Raw genomic sequence first — 23,231 nt, forward strand, 5'->3', positions numbered from 1 at the left:
TCCTGCTCTGAGACCAGAGTCAATAACAAACTACACACACTTCAACTACATTCACATTGTGTCATTGTTCTCTACAGATTGAGTTATTGTGGTATCACAGATGAAAGTTGTGCTGCTCTGGCTTCAGCTCTGAGATCAAACCCCTCACACCTGAGAGAACTGAGTCTGACTGGGAATAAACTAGGAGTATCAGGCTTGACGTTCATCTGCTCTGTACTGGATGATCCTCACTGTAAACTGGAGATAATGTGGTAAGGTCTTATTAGTAAAGTACGTTGAAATGTTGAGTCTCTTTCCGCTGCTGTGAGTTCAGCTGCTCCTCAGTCTCATGATACTGCAGGACTGAGAGTCACTCTGAAATACACACTTTCACACACAATAAACATTTTAATCTCTTGACTTTAAACAGACTCGAACACAGTCAGAACTGAGAAACTAACATGAATTTTTAAAAATATTTTTAAAATTGTGAACACACACTTAAATTCTTATTTACTACTTTTATTTAGTGGAAATTTCTATACTGGCCTAAAAAGGCTAAGTGCAGTAACTACACCGACATTGAAACTGAGAAAAATGCCTTTAAAGATTTACACCAGCCAGTCAAACATGTTGTTAGTAGATTAGTGGTAATGCACTCTGCCTTTGGATGACCTTAAAGGTGCCATAGAATTAGGGCTGAAACAACTAATCGATAAAATCGATTATTATCGATAATGAAAATCATTGACAATGATTCTCATTATCGATTAATCGGTCCGCCCATAGTGCACATACAACTTCAGAGGGTCATGGAAGGCTATTCCAGAGTTTGGGAGCCAAATGAGAAAAGGCTCTCCCTCCTTTAGTGGACTTTGCTATCCTAGGTACTACTAAAAGTTCAGAGTTTTGTGACCTTAGGGAGCGTGAGGGATTGTAGCGTAGTAGGAGACTAGTTAGGTATGCAGGAGCTAAACCATTAAGAGCCTTATAGGTAAGAAGTAATATTTTATAAGTGATAAGGAACCTAATAGGTAGCCAGTGTAGAGACCGTAAAATTGGGGTAATATGATCATATTTTCTTGATCTGGTAAGGACTCTAGCAGCTGCATTTTGGACTACCTGTAGCTTATTTATTGAAGAAGCAGGACAACCACCTAGTAGTGCATTACAATAGTCCAGTCTAGACGTCATGAATGCATGAACTAACTTTTCTGCATCAGAAACAGGTAACATGTTCCGTAGCTTAGCAATGTTTCTAAGATGGAAGAATGCTGTTTTAGTAACATTGCTGTCTAATATAACACCCAGATTTTTGACTGTAGAGGAAATAACAGTACATCCATCTAGTTGCAAATTGCAGTTTAAGAGATTCTGTGTACTGTTTTTTTGGTCCAATAAGTAATATCTCGGTCTTATCTGAATTTAGTAGTAGAAAATTATTGGTCATCTAGTCTTTCACATTTTTAACACACTCTGTTAACTTTGCTAAGTTAGAACAGGGCTCTAGAGTGCGACCAATTTGGTCGCATGTGCGACCTAATTTCTCAATGGTGCGACTAAAAAAAATCAAAGGTTGCACCGGTGCGACCAGCCGTTCGAGGGGGAAAAAAACGAAACTCCTTCACTCTTAAAGTCTCCCTGTTGCTCAACAACAGACACACATTAGACCCATATCGTGGTCTAAACCAATCAGAGATAAAGGACGGATCCCGCCCCCCCTCTGATTGTCCGTGGTCCAGATATTCCTGTGCGTGTGTGTACGTTTGAAAATGCATGTGATGCAGTCAGGATGTCTCTACATTGGCAAGCGTTTACAATGCCTCCTCCGCAAAAACAGGGACTGGATCGCGGACTCCATTCATAAAAACCGAATTTACTGTGGCGCGGAATGCCACGTAATACGTTGATTTCTGGATTGATAAATCAAAAGTTGGTCTGTCACTTAATTCAAATCGCGATATGGACTAGTGTCTATGAAAACTGAAAGGCAAAAAGACCGTTTAAAATGAATCCTGCATGTTCCATTCGCCTCTATGTATTAATGGTGGAGACGTGTATTTTTTTTTTTTTAACTCCACGCGTATATGCTACTGAAGCACGCGTGACGCTCCCGCTAATTTTTGGCATTTGCATCTCACATGAACAGATAAACTCAATCTCCAAACCTACGGTGTCACTTTTACTGTTTCATTTGAGAAAGCATCATATCATACTGTACACACAGAAACTTCACGGCAACCTGTCAAAATAAAAGTACGGTTTAACATGAAACAAAACAATATTAGTCCTGTATTACTTTTGTACAGTATAACGTAGGTGTTTATATATTCCTATTTATAAATCATATATATGTTTGCCAAAAATTAAAAAGGTTTATTTTTCATTTGATTAAAAATAAATACATGTTTATGCTTTCATTTGATTATGAGAAAAATTAAAACAAGAATTTCGAAAATAAAAATAAAATAAAAAAACAATTTTAGAGCCCTATTGTTCAAAATGTTAAAATAGAGAGTTTTGGACTTATTTTTTCACTGAAATGTTTTCGTTATTACATAAAGTAGGGTAAAGTACTGGGGAAAAAATATGCTTGAAATAAAGAACTTTATATTGACCAGATTGTTAGTTAATCATTTACAAGTCAATATTGCCTATATGGACAGGGATTAAAAAATAAATAAAATAAAAAAGTAAAAAAAAAAGTGAACTTGTAAAACTGCGGTGTTAAATGTGATGCGGTTGAAAATTTGGGTGCACCTAACTTTTGTGCTGGTGCACCTAAGAAAAAAAGTTAGGCGCACCAGTGCAACCAGTGCAAAAAGTTAGTCTAGAGCCCTGTAGAAGTTTCAACTGGTCTTGTTGAAATATATAGTTGAGTATCATCAGCATAACAATGGAAACTAATCCCATATTTCCTAATAATATTACCAAGGGGTAACATGTAAATTGAAAATAGTAGAGGACCTAGGACAGATCCTTATGGCACTCCATACTTTACTGGTGTTAGCTGCGATGACTCCCCATTTAAATAAACAAAGTGGTAGCGATCGGACAGGTATGATCTGAACCATCTTAAAGCCTGCCCTTGAATACCTGTATAGTTTTGTAATCGATCTATGAGTATGTCATGATGAACGCAGCACTAAGATCAAGTAAAACTAGCAATGAGACACAGCCTTGATCTGACGCAAGTAGCAAGTCATTTGTGATTTTTACAAGTGCAGTTTCTGTGCTATGATGGGGCCTGAAACCTGACTGAAATTCTTCAAAGAGATTATATTTTGCAAGAAGGAGCACAATTGAGCAGACACAACTTTTTCTAAAATTTAAGACATAAATGTAAGATTAGAAATGGGTCTGTAATTTGCCAATTCACTAGGGTCTAGCTGTGGTTTCTTTATTAGAGGTTTAATAACCGCTAGCTTGAATGGTTTTGGGACATGACCTAAAGATAACGATAAGTTAACAATATTAAGAAGAGGTACTTCTGCTACAGGTACAACTCTTTTAGTAATTTAGTGGGTACAGGATCTAATAGGCATGTTGTTGGTTTAGATGTGCTGATAAGTTTATTTAATTCTTCCTGTTCTATAGTTGTAAAGCACTGCAGTTTTTCTTTGGGTGTAATGACTAATGCTGAAGTATCAGTTGCTGTAGTATCTATATTTGTTATTGTATTTCTGATGTCTGTTTTATCAGTAAAGAAGTTCATAAAGTCGTTACTATTAAACTGTGCAGGAATATTTAGGTTGGGTGGTGTTTGGTTATTTGTTAATCTACCCACTGTGCTAAATAAAAACATTGGATTGTTTTGGTTTTTTTCTATGAGTTGGTGGATGTACTCAGCTCTAGCAGCTTTTAAAGCCTGTCTATAGCTGGACATACTGTTTTTCCATGCAATTCTAAAAACCTCTAAGTTAGTTTTTCAAGACATGCACTGCAACAAACAGCACAATATTAGTCTAATAATTTAACCTAGATAAATGTGTACTAATAGGCACATATCTAATTGTTTGTGCAGAGAGCTTTGCAGGACATGGAGGCGCCAGCGCCATATGAAACTTAAGTTTTGCTCATAAATGTAAGAGTAATATATCATCCGGAACTGTGTATAGCTTAGTTTGTGCGTACTCACAGGATCAACAAAACGTGCTTTTAAAGAAAACAATCAGGATACACTTTCTGATATCTTGGTGTTGAACAGGAGCATTTTACAAAAATCACTACTATAAAAACGAAATAATTCAAATTGAAAAGAAAACTCTTTCATTAGCTATAGGCCTATTACATAAAGATTTAGGCATTAAAAGCGCGTCCAGCGAGCAGATGGCGAGTCAGGATCGTCAACTTCATCTTTGTGACACTGACTCAGAAAATACTAGTTTATTAATAAATAATTTGAATATCTCCTTACTTTTCCCCCAACACATTCATGGTAATTACTTGGCTTTGTGGCCAGCTAAGCCTACTGCGGTTTTACAGGTCATTTACAACTCTAGGATTTGTCCCTAGAATGAAATGGTCTGTTATTGCCTTATTTGGAAGGTTCATGAATATTAATGAGGAGCTCTGCTCTGATTGGCTGTCTCACAGAGAGGCTCGGCTCTGACACAGCATGAAGGAAACACATGGAGGAAATATATATTTAATTACATAGCTTGAGCCGCTATTAATATGTGATTGAAACTGCCATTTTGAATGTACGAAACTTATTTTCACTTTTGAGATCGGCGATCACATGTGCTCTGTGTAACGTTATACTACAGCGGCAGTACTTACCACATTTGACAAGTTTAGATGCTGTCAGCAGTTATCAGGATCTGCAAATCATTGGCCATCGTCCGCGCAGTCATCTTTCCTTACTCTGTTTATGTGGTAAGTTAAATCTTATGCACTGCAATGTAACAGGCTAGCGCTAGCAAGAAGCTAACTGTGTCCCTTTAGTGGCTTGCCTTAATTTATTAGATTGCCTTATTTGTTTTCCTTTGTGAGTACAGACACCAACCATCCATGCATTTAACATCTCCTGCACAACCTGGAACATAACATTTATTTCTGTGATCTGCCATTTTCACTTTTGTCCTTGATTAGTTTTTTTCTCACAATAGCCTACCCATAGAACATCTGATGATTGGGCGATGCAAATGTTGGGGGTGTTACTATTAACGATCGCAACTATTACGTAGAGTCAGTGTTATGTTGGAATTGACCTGTTTTTCAGTGGTCTTTTGCAAACACCAGATTTATATCAGAAGGAGGAAACGATGGTGTTGAGACTCACAGTATGTCATGTCCATGTACACAACTGTTATTATTCAACTATGCCACGGTAAATACAGTTTTCCATTCTGTGGCACCTTTAAATAACTAAATCACTATTGCGAAAGCAAAGTGCAGTATCTACAAGCTAAATGTGTTCAACCAATTTTCTTGATGGGTTCTACATGTTGATTGTGTTTAGAACTTTTAATAGATTTATGGATGTTTGCATGCTGTGAATGTTAAAATTGCTTAGTAATAAGCCTCAAGATTAAGAGTCATCTTATCACAATGCTCTTTTCACAACAAAGATTATTTTGCTCATTTTATTTTATTTAATTGTATTAAATTAATTTATTTTGCTTTAAAAATGATTGATTTACAAAACAATTAAAAATAAAAAAGTAAAAAATGTACACAATTTAAACAAAGGGAGTACAACAAGTAGCGTGTGTAGACTATTCTTAAACTTGTACATTTCCAGTTTATGCCATCTACACCCATAATTAAAGGGATGGTTCGGAGTAGAATTGACTTCATTGCTATGCACTCCGAAGCCCATGTAAATACCCCATCCGGAGTTTTTTTTACCTTAGTCAAACATTTATGGAGATATTAGAATTTTTCTAATTGCTTGTTACAGGAGTGATTGGTACATGTAATGTATCTCGTAAATTGCACCACTAAACGTGCAAGTAATCTTACCAATCTTGTACAGTAGTGTAAATAGGTTATGTACTCACAAAACGCTGCATCAGAACATTTGTGTTTTAAAAACACGTTTTACCCGAGAACTACTAGTCTCAGAAACTACAAGTCGACGTCACTTCCCTGCTTTGAAAAAAGCACGTAAAAGTCCTTCTACTACATCTGTGTGCATGTCAACTTGTAGGAGGACTTTTACGTGCTTTTTTCAAACCAGGGAAGTGACGTCGACGTGTCGCCATTTGTAGTTTTTGAGACTAGTAGGGATCCGCTAAAACGTGTTTTTAAAACACTCATGGTGGACTTACAAATGTTCCGATGCAGCGTTTTGTGAGTACATAACCTATTTACACTACTGTACAAGTTTGGTAAGATTACTTGCACGTTTAGTGGTGCAATTTATGAGATACATCACATGTACCAATCACTCCTGTAACAAGCAATTCGAAAAACTCTAATATCTCCATAAATGTTTGACTAAGGTAAAAAAAAACTTCGGATGGGGTATTTACATGGGCTTCGGAGTGCATAGCAATGAAGTCAATTCTACTCCGAACCATCCCTTTAATAACTAAAATAGAGAATTAATATGCATATTTAAGCTATCTGTGAAAAAAAATAAAACAAGTTCTGTTAAATTATCTGATAAACTTTTAATTAGGTTGCCAATTTAAGGGACTTATTCTATCTTAATTCTATCACAGTCATGTGATCTAATGTGTTTTGCAAACTGCAGATAGTAAACACATGCAGATTGACAGCTAGTTATTTCAAAACTGTTAATGCTGGGTGCGCATGTCCGGTTGTCACTTTGCCTAACAATATAACTTTACTGGAGCCAACTAAATTTTGAAGAAGTAACCGCTGTCGCTACAATTAGATTAGTTGCCTGAAACTTTATTTTCCAGGGTGTAATGTGACAAAAGGTAAATGTTTTAACAGGGTATAATGGTTTTCTAAAGGTACTGTATTTGTAAATAATATAATCTATCACCCATTAAAGTTAACTATGAGTAAAGAATTAACATAATTAAGATGTATGGCTCCAGAATTCAATATAAATCGTAGAAATAAGGTTTGACACGATTTATTAATATATGGAAGTGACTTCAGGAGGGGGCTAGACCAAAGTAACAAAAAATTATTTCTATCTTCCGAAGTAGTCACTCTAAATGTACCTTAAGAAAATTAAACGAACAACAAATATAGTTCTCTGTCTCACTCTATATTTAAAACAGGAGAAAACAATGTAACATCAAAAGAAAATGGCATTCACTTCCTAGAAATTCAAATTATGCTAAATACAGTATTTACAATGATAACAAGAAAGAATGCAAGCAGTGTTAAAACTGCCCTCACCCTCTATGGGATTACATCTCTGCCACAATTCCAAGCGCGAAAAATCATATTTTGAGCGCGCAAAAGTGCATTTTGCATGCACGTGAATTGAGTTTTGTGAAGAAAATGTCCGAATCGCAAAGAAGAATTAATTTTGAGCGGACGAAAATCAATTTTGCTTTTAAAATAAGTTTTTGGATGTGTGCAGATCTTCTCTTTTGCATGTGCAACGTTTCACTCGCTTGCTCCCCTGATGCCCGCCCTCAGTGCTCTCTAAATGCTGAAGGCTCACTTGCTGTGCCACAATTCCAGCCAATCAGAGACAAGGCTGCTAAATTCTGATTGGCTGTCTTGACAACCAATCACAACATTCCCTGCATTACCAATGACAGCGAAAGTGAAAAAATACAGTGCATGCATATTTATTATGCTAGTTGATATCCTGAATATATTCCAAAAAAAATAACTACTATAAGTTTTGTATTTTAATCATTTATAAGTAATACAATTGTAATTGATATATATAAAAGTGAATATAGCAATTGGAATTCAGCAATTCCAAACGACATAAATCTTAATAGCTACTATTTATATTGTATTTATTATATTAAACTATTATATATAAGTGCAGGGCTCACAAAATTTCAAAATCTCTGGTAGCCCTTCGGGCAGGTACCCTTCAAATTTTGGTAGCCTGAAAATTAATTTAACTAACCCAAATAAGAAAGCTAATTATTTAATTATTTTTTTATATATAGAAAATCAAATAGGAGTCTAAATTTCAATCAAAAATGTTTCAATACACAAATATAAACAAATATCAAGGAAGGAATTTTATTTCACTTTTAGTGTATATGCAAAAATTTTAAATACCAATTTAAGGCAATTTATGACCATTTTTAAGAGCTGCACAAGTAAAATGAACACACAATATACGAATATTAAGCCATAAAATTGCATGATTTATAATTCAGATAAAGGTTCACACAAAAACAAAATATCTTATACAATCGCATTTCGGCCTTTATACCATTAAAAGGGATAAATCAAGTATATCATTTATTATATTTATTTAAAACATAAATATTACTTAATTGTTTAGATTTTTAGAAGGCACATTAACTTTTCACATTTACAGCTCCGTGTTTGCTGCATAAACACATGGGTCAGTAATTGCAGTTTATACAGCTGAAATAATGTATTGGAAATAAAATTCTCTGTCACGAGGGGGCGCTTTAGGAGCGCTGAAATAATACGGTTTCTCTAGTAATGGCTGTACACAAAGCAGCTTTAATGCTGTTTTATCAGGCATGAAATGAAAATGCCAACGACACGGAAAGTCGGTTCCCTTCGGAAACATTCATATAAAGACATGTGCCGCCTTTTGACTTTGAAACGTGCAACGCACATAGTTGACATCATTGCCTTTTAAAGATTTATCCAGCCCTATCGCGATTCTCGTCTTTCCGTCCACAACTGTAAGACTCTTAAATTATAATTAAGACTTTTTTAAAACTATTTAATACATTTTAAACTTATGGCCTTACATTCACAACTAAATTGAGGAGTTTTTAAGGACATGCAGGAGCCCTCGATATTAAGATATTATTCATTTAGCAGATGCTTTTATCCAAAGCGACTTACAATTGGGGAATACAACAAGCGATTCATCCTAAGAAGGCGGATCGACATAGGAAGTGCTCAAAAATACCATATATCAGGCGTTGTTAGAAAAGTACAGGCTAGAAAGGGAAGATCAAGAAAGAGAGGAGAACAAATAGTATCGAAATAGATGGGTTTTCAGGAGTCGCTTGAAAGCTTTAAGATGTCTGTATTCCGGATAGGGTGGGAAGATCATTCCACCAGGCAGGAACAGTGCACGAGAATGTTCTGGAAAATGATTTTATTCCTCTCTGTGGTGGTACAATGAGGTGTCTTTCACTAGCGGATCTCAGACTTCTGGAGGGAGTGTAGATTTGTAGTAGTGAATGGAGGTAGGCAGGTGAAGAGCCGGTGGCTGTCCTATATGCCAGCATCAGTATCTTGAATTTGATGTGAGCCATGCCCGCACCAGTTGCACTGCCTAAGGACAGCCCTGGAGGAGGAGTTTTTATATTCTGATTGTGACTCATACATTCATTTCTTAATGATACATTGTTGTTTATGATGAGTAAACACAACTCATCATTAGCTCCGTGCTATTATTGTGGAGTGATGGAAACAGCTGAACACATTATTATGCAGTGCAGTTGATTCCCAGGAAATGGAAGGACTGATAAATATCAATACATATCTACATTCACTTTATGAAAGGATTTTCCAGTGACAAATTTTGCAAGTCATCATTGCCTACATTTTAATTTCAGTGATTTACAGCTAAACTGATCTGATCTGAGAGAGTGAAGAGTGTGTCATTGTTCTCTACAGGTTGAGTGACTGTGGCATCACAGATGAGGGTTGTGCTGCTCTGGCTTCAGCTCTGAGATCAAACCCCTCACACCTGAGAGATCTGAATCTGTCTAGAAATACACTGCAAAATGTTGGAGTGAAGCTTCTTTGTAATGGACTGGAGGATCTTCACTGTAAACTGGAAATACTGGGGTAAGATCATTTGTGATAGTCATGTGTTTTCTTTAATGTAATTTTTAAGACTAAAATCAGCTTGTAAAATAAATGTTTAGTGAACACTAAATCTCAACATGAATTATCACACCCTCAGAAACTTTAAAATAAGAAATTACTGAGTTGTAGTACGGCCACATAAAAGAGAATATCCATAATGCTGCTTATTATAATTAATTATAATTGTACATCTAATCTACCCTTCATTCTGTGCCACTGACTTTCAAAACTGTTAAAAGTCAGGAGATGAGGACCCTACCTGGACCTCTCTCCCTTCATTTTGGTGACCTCTTGGATTTGTGATCTATTAAATATCCCCAGTTAGGTTCTCCTTAGCCTAAGTTATAGACCTTGCTTGGCCTCCTTGGTCCTCTTGCGCCCCCGGATTGAGTCAGTGTAGCTGAGTATTGTGCTTCCCTGGGGGGCAGGAGCATGACTGTACCTTGCTCGTGCTCCTGAGGGTTGCTCGTGGGTGCGTCTCTGGTGCAGAATCCTGGTTTCTGAAAAGCAAGTTGCTAGACCTACTTTATCAGGCCTCCCTGCTGAAGTCATCAATGGATTACCTTAATTCTGAGCTATTATGCCACCTCATGGGCCTTCTGTTATCAAGGTTCCAGAGCAGTGCTGCAACCTCACGTTGCTTAGTTCTTAAAGGTGCCATAGAATGGAAAACTGAATTTACCTGGGCATAGTTAAATAATAACAGTTCAGTACATGGACATGACATACCATGAGTCTCAAACACCATCGTTTCCTCCTTCTTATATAAATCTAGTATTTGCAAAAGACCACCGAAAAATAGGTCAATTCCAACATAACACAGACTGTTACGTAACAGTCTGGGGATCGTTAATAGTTACACCTCCAACATTTGCATCGCCCAATCATCATTAACGTCAGTACATCAGTAAAATAAGGCAAGCCACAGAAGGGACACGGTTAGCTTAATGCTAGCGCTAGCCTGTTACATTGCAATACATAGGATTTCACTTACCACATAAACAGTGAGATGCCTGCGCTGATGATGGTGAATGATGGAGAAATAACTGCCTGATGATGGCGAATGATTTACAGATCTGGAGAATCACTGACGAGCTGCTCAGCTTGCATGGTAAGAAGCACTCCCTCTGCATTGTAACGTTACACAGAGCACATGCATCACTGCAATGAGACTAAAATGTCGGCGATTCAAAACGGCAGATTCAACAAACCGCATATTAAAAGCGGCTAGAGCTCCTAATTAAATCTATATTTTTATCCATGTGCGAGCTATTGAGCTCTGTGGAACAGCCAATCAGAGCAGAGCCCATTAATATTCACGAAGCTTCCAAATAACAGAGCATTTCATTCCAGGGGCAAATTCTAGGGTTGTAAATAGACCTGTAAAACCATTTCTGGAGATTTTTTGCCCTTTCCTATGCCAAATACCTTCTATGTAGATATCAGAGAACAATTTAAAATATTCTCTCAATGCATTCTATGGCACCATAAAAAAAAGGTTCTCCTTGAAACTCATTTCACTCATGAGTGACATTGCAAACCCTGCCTCCTGTTGAATTGTCATTCCACATTGGGGCCTGTCATGTAGTGAGTTATTCATATCTCACCCCAAGGGGCTCTTTGAGATTTAAGCTCGTTGTATTCATGCTGCACATGTACTGAACTTGAGTCCTCCTCTCATTCAAATTGGCGAGTATCTCCACTCCTGAATTCCACTCTGCAGTTATAAGGTACGAGTGTGAGGATACCCCTTCATTCTGAAGGCCTACCATTGGCTCTCTGGAGTCATATCATGTGCATGAGTGGCTTTGGGTCCTGGACTACTTTCGTAGTTGAGCTGGCATCGCTTCCTCTGGTCCTAAGGGTTGCGTAGAGCCTGCCACTCTCACAGCCCCCTTTAATCTTGTTGTGCAGGACTCTTCCCCACATACTGAGGTATGAGATTGAGCATTGAGTGCTCCTCTTAATCTGAAAAATGAGTACCTCACTCTCTGGCCTCCCTGAAGGATTGAGGTTGCGGTCAGGGTCTGACAGTGCTCCCCTCTCTTCAGAGGGTTATTCCTACAAAGAGCTTACGAGTCCTTCTATCAGTCTTAGAGTCAGGTACTCCACTTTTGGAGTTCTGTGCACAGCTTGGAAGGCCTCCTCGACCTCCCTGCAAGGCACTTTATGGTGGAGTTTGGCAGTGCTCCCCTCTCTGCGGTAGGGTGCAAAAAAACTAACAAAAAAATTAAAATTGTTTAGTTTTTTTCTACATATTTTATTAAATACAGAAATATGACAAATGTAAACCTCAAGCTTGTCAATGAAAAAAAAAAACTTGCATAAAACACTTTAAACTGATTTGGACTGTGTCAATTAGTTTGAGATACAATAATTTTTATAAACAGTGCATTGTAAAGTAAAATTGGTAACATATTACTTTTGAGAGCAATGTTGATTGAACTACTAAAAAAGGCTGTGTAAAATATTTAATACACTACTCTAAAATCTGTACTTTATCAGAACTGAAAATGCAGAAAGGCTGTGTTTAGACTTGTGACTTTTTTACTTTGATTTTTAAGACACCGTTTCTTGTGTCCCTGATGGTTTCACAGGCTCCAAAGTCCAGGCTTTAAAGGTGCTGGAAAAGCACTAGGCTGGTATAAAAATTATCACAGTAAATGTGATATCCAGATCTCAAGAACTTCTTTCTCACCAGCAGCATTACAGCATTGAATGAAAGTCTGTTCCCATTTACAACATTCCTGTGTAAATATTGAAATCCACTGTATAGCCACTATGTTCACATAACACAAACAGTTCTATGCCCCACTTTGTTGGCTTATTTTTTTATGTACTGCTTCAGGCTGTTTCTGTAATTTGCAGCATCTTCTGCAGGGTCACTCAAATGCATTTTTCCATGTGATGCTGAGGAACCGGTCTCTGGACATGACCTTTTGAGGGTAGGGAACAAGAAAGATAGATTTGACACGCCAGTAATCTCTGAGCTTTGGAAGCTTTTGAACGCCTATGTATTGTGTGAGGCCAATGTTTTTGCACCTTTATATCTTCTGTGACTTCAGTCCATTTGAATTTTTTTTCCTTCAGCAATATTTATTGCTGCTTTTTCATTAGTGTTGGCACACAGTGTTTTGGTAGTGCACTTGTCAAAATACATTTTGAAAAGCTCAATGGGCGTTAGGCTGTCCAGAGAAGTTTACAGAGGTGGCTGCACACCTGGCTTTCTTTTGGGCAGGAAAAGATGGGGGGATTGAGGCAGATGGTCAGGGTCCTTTTCTGTTTTCCACCCAACAGAATTATTAGGGGCTGTCTCTAACGTACGGCCATTGCTACGGGACTTCTGTAGCCTCTGGTGTTGGCCCTCCAACCATACCCTCTCCGTCTACGAACTGACATGGATGACTCTGAGGTGCAGGATGGCTCTGAGGGCTCCAATGGCTCTCATATTCAGCACTACAGATGAGAGTACATGTTACGCCATGCATTCATATTCATTTTTTTTGTTTTCTTCCGTTATTCTCTAACTCAAAAGCAAAGAATATTTCACGAATATACAGTAGTCAACGTTTGAAGTGGATCAAAAATGTTAATCAAAGTTGTTCTGAAACAAGAAGGGCAAAACAGGCAAGAAAGCTTTTTCAGTTAAAAAACAAGATGTTATTAGATTAGATTAGATTAGATTAGATTAGATTCAACTTTATTGTCATTACACATGTACAAGTACAAGGCAACGAAATGCAGTTTAGGTCTAACCAGGAGTGCAATAAGCAGCAAGTGCAGGATAAAGGTATAATTTATAAGTTATAAGTGCACTTATAGGAGATATGTACAGGGGGAAGCTATGGATAATATTTACAGATGAAGTACTGTGAACATAATTTACAGATGATAATTAACTACAATTAGAATGTATAAATAGATGAACACAATATACAGGTTGCTATTAACTATAATGTAAATTGCAGGTAGATTTGAACATAATATACAGGTTGCTGTTTACTAAAGCAGAATTTACAAATAGACATGTATAGATATAGATTTATCACAGATTTACAATATGTATTTGTGCAAAGGAAATGTGCATTTACAAATGGGTATGTACAGTGTAGTGCAATGAATATTAAGTAGTGCAATGTTAGTGGGGAGAGTGTAGGGTGTGTGAGGGGGGGCAGAGGTGTCAGTGGGGGGCAGAGTTCAATAAGGAGACAGCTCTGGGAAAGAAGCTGTTCCTCAGTCTGCTAGTTCTTGTCCTGTGGCATCTGAAACGCCTGCCGGAAGACAGGAGAGAAAACAGTTTGTGGGCGGGGTGAGAGGAATCCTTAAGAATACTGCGTGTTCGACGCAAACAGTGCTTCTTCTTAATGTCCTCAATGGATGGAAGTGGAGTCCCTATGATGCGTTGGGCAGTTTTCACCACCCGCTGCAATGCCTTACGCTCCGCAACAGAGCAGCTTCCGTACCAGACTGTGACACAGTTCGTAAGGATGCTTTCTATCGTGCAGCGATAGATGTTCACCAGGATAGCTGAGGACAGCTGGTTCTTCTTAAGTGTTCTCAAGAAGAACAGGCGCTGGTGAGCCTTCTTGACCAGGCTGGAGGTGTTGGTGGTCCAGGATAGGTCCTCCGAAATGTGGGTCCCCAGGAACTTAAAAGATGAAACAGACTCAACAGCCATCCCATTGATGTGCATGGGTTCGTGTGAACCTCTTCTTCCCTTCCTGAAGTCCACAATGAGCTCCTTGGTTTTGGTGGTATTAAGGAGCAGATTATTGTCTGTGCACCACGTGGCCAGGTGCTGAATCTCCTCCCAGTAGGCAGTCTCATCGTTGTTGCTGATGAGACCGATCACCGTAGTGTCGTCTGCAAACTTGATGATGGTGTTAGATCCATACACAGGCCTGCAGTCGTGGGTGAAGAGGGAGTAGAGGAAGGGGCTCAGCACGCAACCCTGTGGTACTCCAGTGTTGAGCGTGAGAGTAGTGGAGCAGATGTGACCTCATCTAACATGCTGAGGTCTATTGGTCAGAAAGTCCATAATCCAGTTACACAGTGAAATGTTAATGTCCAGGTCTCTAAATTTAGTGATTAACTTAGAGGGTCTGACAGTGTTGAATGCTGAGCTGAAATCAACAAACAGCATTCGTGCATAAGTGTTTGTATTGTCCAGGTATGTGAGTACAGAGTGCAGCGCTATGGAGACTGCATCATCTGTGCTCCTATTGCCACGGTAGGCAAACTGGTGTGGGTCCAGTGTGGATTGGAGGGAGCCCTTGAGGTGTGAGAGGACCAGCCGCTCGAAGCACTTCATAATAATGGGTGTGAGTGCTACAGGGCGGTAGTCGTTCAGGCATGTTGGGTTGGAGTGTTTTGGCACTGGCACAATGGAGGTGGATTTAAAACATGTGGGAACAGTTGCTTGGGCAAGGAACATGTTAAAAATGTCTGTGAATACCCCAGCGAGCTGCTCTGCACATGCCCTCAGTACGCGGCCAGGAATACCGTCTGGTCCAGCAGCCTTGCGCGCGTTGATCCGGCTCAGTGCGGTGTGTACGTCAGAGGAGGTTAGTGTGATGGGTGAGTGGTCGGTTGAGGGAACGATCTTGGTGGCAGTGTCTGTATTGTCTCTCTCAAAGCGAGCATAAAAGTCATTAAGCTCATCCAGGAAGAAGACATTAGTGGCTGTGGGGGTGGAGTGGCTGGGTCTGTAATCGCTGATGGCCTGAATGCCCTGCCACATGCGTCGAGGGTCAGAGTTAGAAAAGTGCTCCTCTAGCTTAAGTTTGTAGCAGTGCTTGGCCTTTTTGATGCCCCTCTTCAGATTAGCCCTGGAAGTGCTGTAGGCCTGTGCATCACCTGATCTGAAGGCAGTGTTGCGTGCTTTCAGCAGGAGACGCACCTCCTTGTTCATCCATGGTTTCTGCAAGTTACAGCAGATCAAAAATCTGAGTTCGTACTGTAAAACAAACATGAACTGAATGGTTTAACGAATGCAAAAAACAAGTCAAGAACAAGAAACAACAAGCGTAATGTGCTGAGACAACCAGTCAGTAGTCAGTGTTACCACCTCTGACACTGATCACAGCCTCACATCGCCTATGCATGATTGAGATGAGGTTTTGGATATTCTGTTGAGGGATGACTTGCCATTCCTCCAGCAACGCTGTTCACAACTCCACACAGGTTCCTGGAGGGACCTGGCGTGCTTAAACTCTTGACTGTAGCTGCTCCCAAATGTGTTCAATGGGGTTCAAGTCGGGTGACCGGGTTGGCCACTCCATTCTTGAGATGCCCTCTTCCTCCAAGAATTCCGTCACCAGTCTTACTCGATGTAGGCCAGCGTTGTCATCCATTAGCACAAAATCTGGCCACATTGCACCAGCATACGGCCGCACAACTGGTCTCAGGATTTCATCCCCATACCTTTGGCCTGTCAGGCTTCCATTTTCAATAATGACAAGCTCTGTCCTTGAACTCATGGAGATGCCTCCCCATACCAGGACTGATGATCAACCAATACGTTCATGCTGTACAACATTTTGCGTCAAATTTCTTTCCCCAGGACGACGCCAGACCCTCCTACGCATGTCTAGGAAGTTCATGCAGAACCAGGACTCATCTATAGAAAGCAATGACTCCAGATGTGCCGGTTTATGTGCTCTGGAAAGAGGCACCCTCACAGCTGGTCTTCTCGCTCTCAAGCCAACTTCATGAAGTTGTCTTCTCACAGTCTCACAAAGTGAACACTTGCACCCCTGTTGCATCCTGAAGGTCATTTTGCAGGCTGACTGCAGGCATGAAACGATTTCTGCGGGCGTGCAGGGTCAAGTATTGGTCTTAATTTGGTGTTGTGACCAGTTGTCTGCCTCCACCATGCTTCCTACACACACTACCAAACCTTCTGAACCTGTTCCAGGCTCTGGAAATGAAACTTTGAGATGTCCCTACTGCGTCTGAAACTTCACGCTGAGTCATGCCTCCTTGCAGCATCCCAATGGCCCTGTTAAGGTCAGAATCCTGCAATCTCACTAAATGTTGCATTTTTAGTGTTTTTTGGCCTCAAGTGAAGCATTCAAAGCTTCAAATGATGAGCAGTTCCCAATTATGAACACCTGTGACAGGTCAATTGGTACCTAATGACAAACAATCATGTCTGGAGACCATCAAAATCCATTAAGGATGACATTTCATTAATGACAACATTGAATAATAACAGACTTATATGTTATGCATAAATTGTGAAAGAAACACATTTTGGTTTTAGAACAACTTTGATGCAAGTTTTTGATCCACTTCAAATGTTGACTAGTGTATACTTACATGTCCTGGAACGGATCTATTCCTTCAAGAAAGTCAGATTCGACCCCACTAGAAACTGAATCTGGAGCAGATGAGCAGTTGGAGAGTTCATCCTCATCAGACATGAATAGTAGCTCCAAAACCTCAGTGTGCGTGTACTTTTTTTTTCTCTTCAGACATAACGTTATGCCTGTGAGTGTGTAATTGTGCTTGCATTTATAAATGTGCCTTTGTGGTGAAAGAGAAAGGTTGAAGCAACAGGTTGCAATAATAAAACGAGATGATGAAGAGTAGAATGCAGCAGTTTTTATAATAGCAATTTGCATATACTCCAGAATGTTATGAAGAGTGATCAGATGAATTGCATAGTCCTTCTTTGCCATGAAAATTAACTTAATCCCGAAAAAAACTTTCTACTGCATTGTTAAGAAGGCTTCAGGGCGTCCAAGAAAGTCCAGCAAGCGCCAGGATGGTCTCCTAAAGAGGATTCAGCTGCGGGATCGGAGTGCCACCAGTGCAGAGCTTGCTCAGGAATGGCAGCAGGCAGGTGTGAGCGCATCTGAACACACAGTGAGGCCAAGATTTTTGGAAGATGGCCTGGTGTCAAGAAGGGCAGCAAAGAAGCCAATTCTCTCCAAAAAAAACATCAGGGACAGATTGATCTTCTGCAAAAAGTATGGCGAATGGACTGCTGAGGACTAGGGCAAAGTCATATTCTCAGATGAAGCCTTTTTCCGATTGTTTGGGGCATCTGGAAAAAGGCTTGTCCGGAGAAGAAAAGGTGAGCGCTACCATCAGTCCTGTGTCATGCCAGCAGTAAAGCATCCTGAGACCATTCATGTGTGGGGTTGCTTCTCATCCAAGGGAGTGGGCTCACTCACAGTTTTGCCCAAAAACACAGCCATGAATAAAGAATGGTACCAAAACACCCTCCAACAGCAACTTCTTCCAACAATCCAACAACAGTTTGGTGAAGAACAATGCATTTTCCAGCACGATGGAGCACCGTGCCATAAGGCAAAAGTGATAACTAAGTGGCTCGGGGACCAAAACGTTGACATTTTGGGTCCATGGCCTGGAAACTCCCCAGATCTTAAAACTTGTGGTCAATCCTCAAGAGGCGGGTGGACAAACAAAAACCCACTAATTCTCACAAACTCCAAGAAGTGATTATGAAAGAATGGGTTGCTATCAGTCAGGATTTGGCCCAGAAGTTGATTGAGAGCATGCCCAGTCCAATTGCAGAGGTCCTGAAAAAGAAGGGCCAACACTGCAAATACTGACTCTTTGCATAAATGTCATGTAATTGTCGATAAAAGCCTTTGAAATGTATGAAGTGCTTGTAATCATATTTCAGTACATCACAGGAACAACTGAAACAAAGATCTAAAAGCAGTTGAGCAGCAAACTTTGTAAAAACTAATATTTGTGTCATTCTCAAAACTTTTGGCCAGGACTGTACAGCATTCAATTCAAATGTCGCGCCTTGTGACGTCATCACAGTCAACAAACCTTGGGGTCATAGTGCACAAAACGTGTTTACGTCCATAAGTTATAAGAAAAGGTAAATAGCATCCACCAGCCCCCGTAAATCAATAAAATGTGTGCAAAGACGCACAAAGCATTTTAGTTTTTTTTTTTTTTTTTTGTAAATACATATTATGAAATTTGTGACTTATAAGAGGGTGAAAGCAATGCAACAGTAGAATATTATAGGCTTGATCTGAATGTGTAATGTCTCTGATTTTGTATGCAAAAAGATCCCGTCAGATTTATAGGCCTTAATGGAATCACATTGATATCTGATTACATGCTTTTGAGCTCTGTCCTGGCACCAGGCTTTCTTTTGGGACAGGAGAGCTTCTGGATTTCATCAAAAAATACATTCATTTGTGTTCCAAAGACTAAGGTCTTATGGGTTTGGAACTGCATGAGGGTAAATAATTAATTCCATCATATACAGTGAAAGAGTGAGAAAAGCTGCGCTATAGCTTCAGCTGTGAAGTTTCTCTGAATAATGGAGATATATGCTTATGGACAGCTGGCTAATGATAGGTCAGTAATCTGGGTCTGTACAAAAGGTGTTTATTATGAGAACTGGTGAGAAGGACACTTGTCATTGCATGAGGATCAGTCAAGTATGGAAGATTGTTTCTGCCACAGAATACATTTTAAAAGATAATTGTGACTTTTATAATTGTGATGTTTACATCTTGCAATTGTTAGATGAAAAGTCACAATTATTTTTTAACTGTTTTATTCTGTGGCAGTAACAAGCTTAAACTGGCGAGAGCACACCTTCAAAAGCATGTGCGGAAAGCCCTTATATGGTGATGGTTTGGGCGTGTTTTAAGCAAATGACTAACCTTGTGCACACATTTAGAAAACTCCAAATTCACTAAAATCAGAACAATGTTAAACAAACATGTAAATTAGGTAGAGATTTTTCTTGAGCAGTTCTCCTGTGCATACAAATACGAAATACTCCACGCAATTATTAGTGAATGAGACAGTTTCAAACAGCACATTGAGCGTCAACATGCATAAATCTCATTCTATCAGCAGCAGTATGTGGCAATGCTTGTCATTATATCTCCTCTCCTTCTCTGAAACAAGAGTCAATAACAAACTACACACACTTCAACTACATTCACATTGTGTCATTGTTCTCTACAGATTGAGTTACTGTGGCATCACAGATGAAGGTTGTGCTGCTCTGGCTTCAGCTCTGAGATCAAACCCCTCACACCTGAGAGAACTGAGTCTGACTGGGAATAAACTACAAGATGTAGGAGTGAAGTTATTCTCTGATCTGAAGGATGATCCACATTGTAAACTGGAAAGATTATACTACTGTGAGTATTTAAAGCTTCTAAATTGAGTTGAACGGGTCTTGCGTGTAATTGGAGGAGAATATAAGATAATAGTTCACCTCCACTTTAGAGTCTCTGTATTTTAAACTGTGACTTTAATTCTGTGATGTGACTAACATTTGTTTAACATTATGTCAAACAATTGCGATCATACAGTTATTTAATAATCATGACAGCCTTACCTATGACGTCACTACTGGCACGACCACAGTGTAAAAGGGGGCCGGGAGAACACGTCATCCTCTTCTTTGTTTGAAGCTTGCATCCAAAACATGGCAAGGATATTAGAGGACACAATGTCTCGTTCCCTTCCCTGGGAACCTTGGACTGCCCAGGGTAGAGCTTGAAGGCTTGGAATCATAAAGGAGATTCCTTCAAGGGGATATGACTAAATATCTAGAGTAACAACTAGGCCTAGCCTGTCACTAGGGGCTACCGCTGACTTTGCAAGGGTTTGTTCAGGAACCGTCTCACAGAACGTAGGTAGCAAACCCTATTCCAAGGATACATAGGTAGAGTGGGTCCCAAGGTGACCGGGGCCTGAATCAACTCAGAGAATGGGAATAGAGATAGCTGGCCAGCATTTCCTCTACAGGGGGCATCTTCTCATAGCCCTACTCACGCATTGCTTCAATGTTTGCATAATAAGCAATTGGACATTATGGATACAGGGGGAATACAGCTTTTTTCATACCTTCTCAATTTCCTGACATGAGAAAAAAAGAAAACCTAGACTTAATGTCAGATGCAAAAGGATTTTAGGGATGTTTTGTTATTGTGCTTCAGTGGCAGATAAATTTGGTTATCATCAGCTTAAAAATAAAATGACATCCCATGTTTGGTAAAACATGGTGCTCAAAGGAAGCATATATAGTAAGGATGCACTGAATGAATGAATGAATGAATGATGCATTTATATAGCGCTTTCATTGTGTATTGCCGTACACCCAAAGCGCTTTACAGTCATATGGGGGGATCTCTCCTCAACCACCACCAGTGTGGAGCATCCACTTGGATGATGCGTCGGCAGCCACAGTACAACGGCGCCAGTGCGCTCACCACACACCAGCTACAGGTGGAGAGGAGAGAGTGATGGAGCCAATTCAATGAAAGGGGATTATTAGGAGGCCATGATTGACTAGGGCCGGTGGAGGGAATTTGACCAGGACACCAGGGCTACACCCCTACTCTTTTACAAGAAGTGACATGGTCATTTTTTATGACCACAGAGAGTCAGGACCTCAGTTTAACGTCTCATCTGAAGGACGGTGCCTTTTACAGTATAGTGTCCCCATCACTATACTGGGGCATTAGGACCCACATAGACCATAGGTTGAGCACCCCCTGCTGGCCTCACTAACACCTCTTCCAACAGCACCCTAGTTTTCCCAGGAGGTCTCCCATCCAGGTACTGGCCAGACTCAGCCCTGCTTAGCTTTAGTGAGCAACCGGTCTTGGGCTGCAGGGTGATATGGCCACTTTTTCCAGAATGAGCCTGATACCGATACTTTCATTTTTGGAACTTGCTGATACGGATACCTGTATTTTCATAGAATTTGTAATTTAAAAAAAAAGTTGTGTACAGAAAACAAAAAATATGAATCTTGTTAACTGGCAAACTGGTATATCCTTCAGTTATTTTCACACAAATTATGGCTGTTAAAATGTATTGTACAAGCTTTTGTTACTTTCACTGTTGTTTTTTTATGGTATTTCATCTTTGATTTAATAGCACATTAGAGCTGCTCCAGTGGCCCAGTACTGTAATCAGAAGATGTTTTTTCTTTTTCTTTTGATGAACAGATTAAAGCTGTTGTCAGATCAGGCTTTTTTTTTTTTATTTAGAACATTGGCAATGTTTAAAATGTTTTTATCCTTTTGTTATTTTGAAAGGATGATGCATGGTTTTTTGTCTTCATGCCTGGACTACTGTAATCCGTCTTTGGGGGGATTATTTAGTCCACGCTGTCATGATTGCAAATTGTCCAGAAAGCTGCTACTAGATTGTTGACAGGTTCTCAGAAACAGCAGCGTATTACTCCAATTTTGTCTTGCCTGTTATAGGATTGATTTTTAGATTTTGTTGCTCGTTTTTAAATCTGTAAATGGCCTTGCACCATCTTATCTTTCAGATTTGGTACATTTATACTCAACATCTAGATCAATCAGATCCTCAGAAACTCCTGATCCTAAATCGTTATGTAAATTGTAGGGGACCGCACCTTTGCTCTGTCGGCCTCGAAGCTCTGGAACAGTTTGTCTGTTTTCTCCTAGGTCATTTTGCAGAATGCTGCTCCGTAATTTGTCGTAGGAACCTAATGTTTTTATGTTGAGTAGTTGTTTAATAGAAAAGTTTGCTGTTTACACTTGTTAGAATCTGTATAGCACATCTGTTGTTTTTAATTGTACTTTATAAATAAATTGCCTTGTCTTGCCTCAGGATCAGCTGCTGGTGAATAAGGAGCCGCTGCAGAGACGCACAGTCACACAATCAACAGAGACTGAACAGAGACACACAGCATCATACTGTACACTACATGTGTATATCGTGTTCCACTGTCTTGGTTTATAATGCAGAAAATGAGCAGTTTGGAATCATTTTGGATTCACTAGATATTGACTACAATGTAGATGCTGTAACACTTAACACACACTGCAAACAAATAATGCTGAGTGATTAAAATAAAAAAATGGATGTGGTGTAAATAAGAGATTTATTGTGCAATACAGACAGCTTTGATTATAACATAAGAATGAGATTAATTTGTCACTATAATCTTTTAACCCTAAATAGAAACTTTTTGGAAGTTTTTAACAAGTTTCAGTTTGAGAAAATCAAGAGTCTGAATACTGATGAGATTTATTTTAGATATTTATATATTGTGGTTATTAAAGTTTCCACTTGAATCTTCAAATTCTTGGACTTTTTTTTTTTTTTTTTTTTACTTTTTTTTACAACAGCCAATCATCCTGCTGATCAGAAAGTTGCAATCCCCTACTTGTCATGAAAGAATACAAAGACTACAGTAAAGACTGTACTATCAATTTAGCCCACTAAGGGGAGCCACATAATAAACTATTTTTTTCAATCTGCTAAGACTTAACTGAAGAGCTGGTTTCTGTTGCCTGTAACATGCTACTTTAACAGACAAG

At 39.3% G+C, this 23,231-nt stretch overlaps 1 protein-coding gene and 1 pseudogene across 2 annotated transcripts in view; one reads left to right on the forward strand and one right to left on the reverse strand.

Moving 5' to 3' along the window:
- The window catches only part of LOC141287837 (NACHT, LRR and PYD domains-containing protein 12-like), a 51,367-nt gene extending 28,400 nt beyond the window's left edge, over positions 1–22,967 (forward strand). For both annotated transcript variants that reach the window (XM_073819932.1, XM_073819931.1), the window contains exons 9-12: positions 78–251; positions 9,712–9,885; positions 19,882–20,060; positions 22,519–22,967. In XM_073819932.1, the coding sequence (XP_073676033.1) occupies positions 78–251; positions 9,712–9,885; positions 19,882–20,060; positions 22,519–22,520 (529 nt within the window). In that variant the 3' untranslated portion in view covers positions 22,521–22,967. The remainder of the gene's footprint in view (positions 1–77; positions 252–9,711; positions 9,886–19,881; positions 20,061–22,518) is intronic.
- Positions 790–5,745, reverse strand: LOC141288379 (uncharacterized; annotated as a pseudogene).
- Positions 22,968–23,231: the final 264 nt, after the last annotated feature.

Source organism: Garra rufa, chromosome 16, assembly GCF_049309525.1.
Source record: "Garra rufa chromosome 16, GarRuf1.0, whole genome shotgun sequence".
Lineage (NCBI taxonomy): Eukaryota > Metazoa > Chordata > Actinopteri > Cypriniformes > Cyprinidae > Garra > Garra rufa.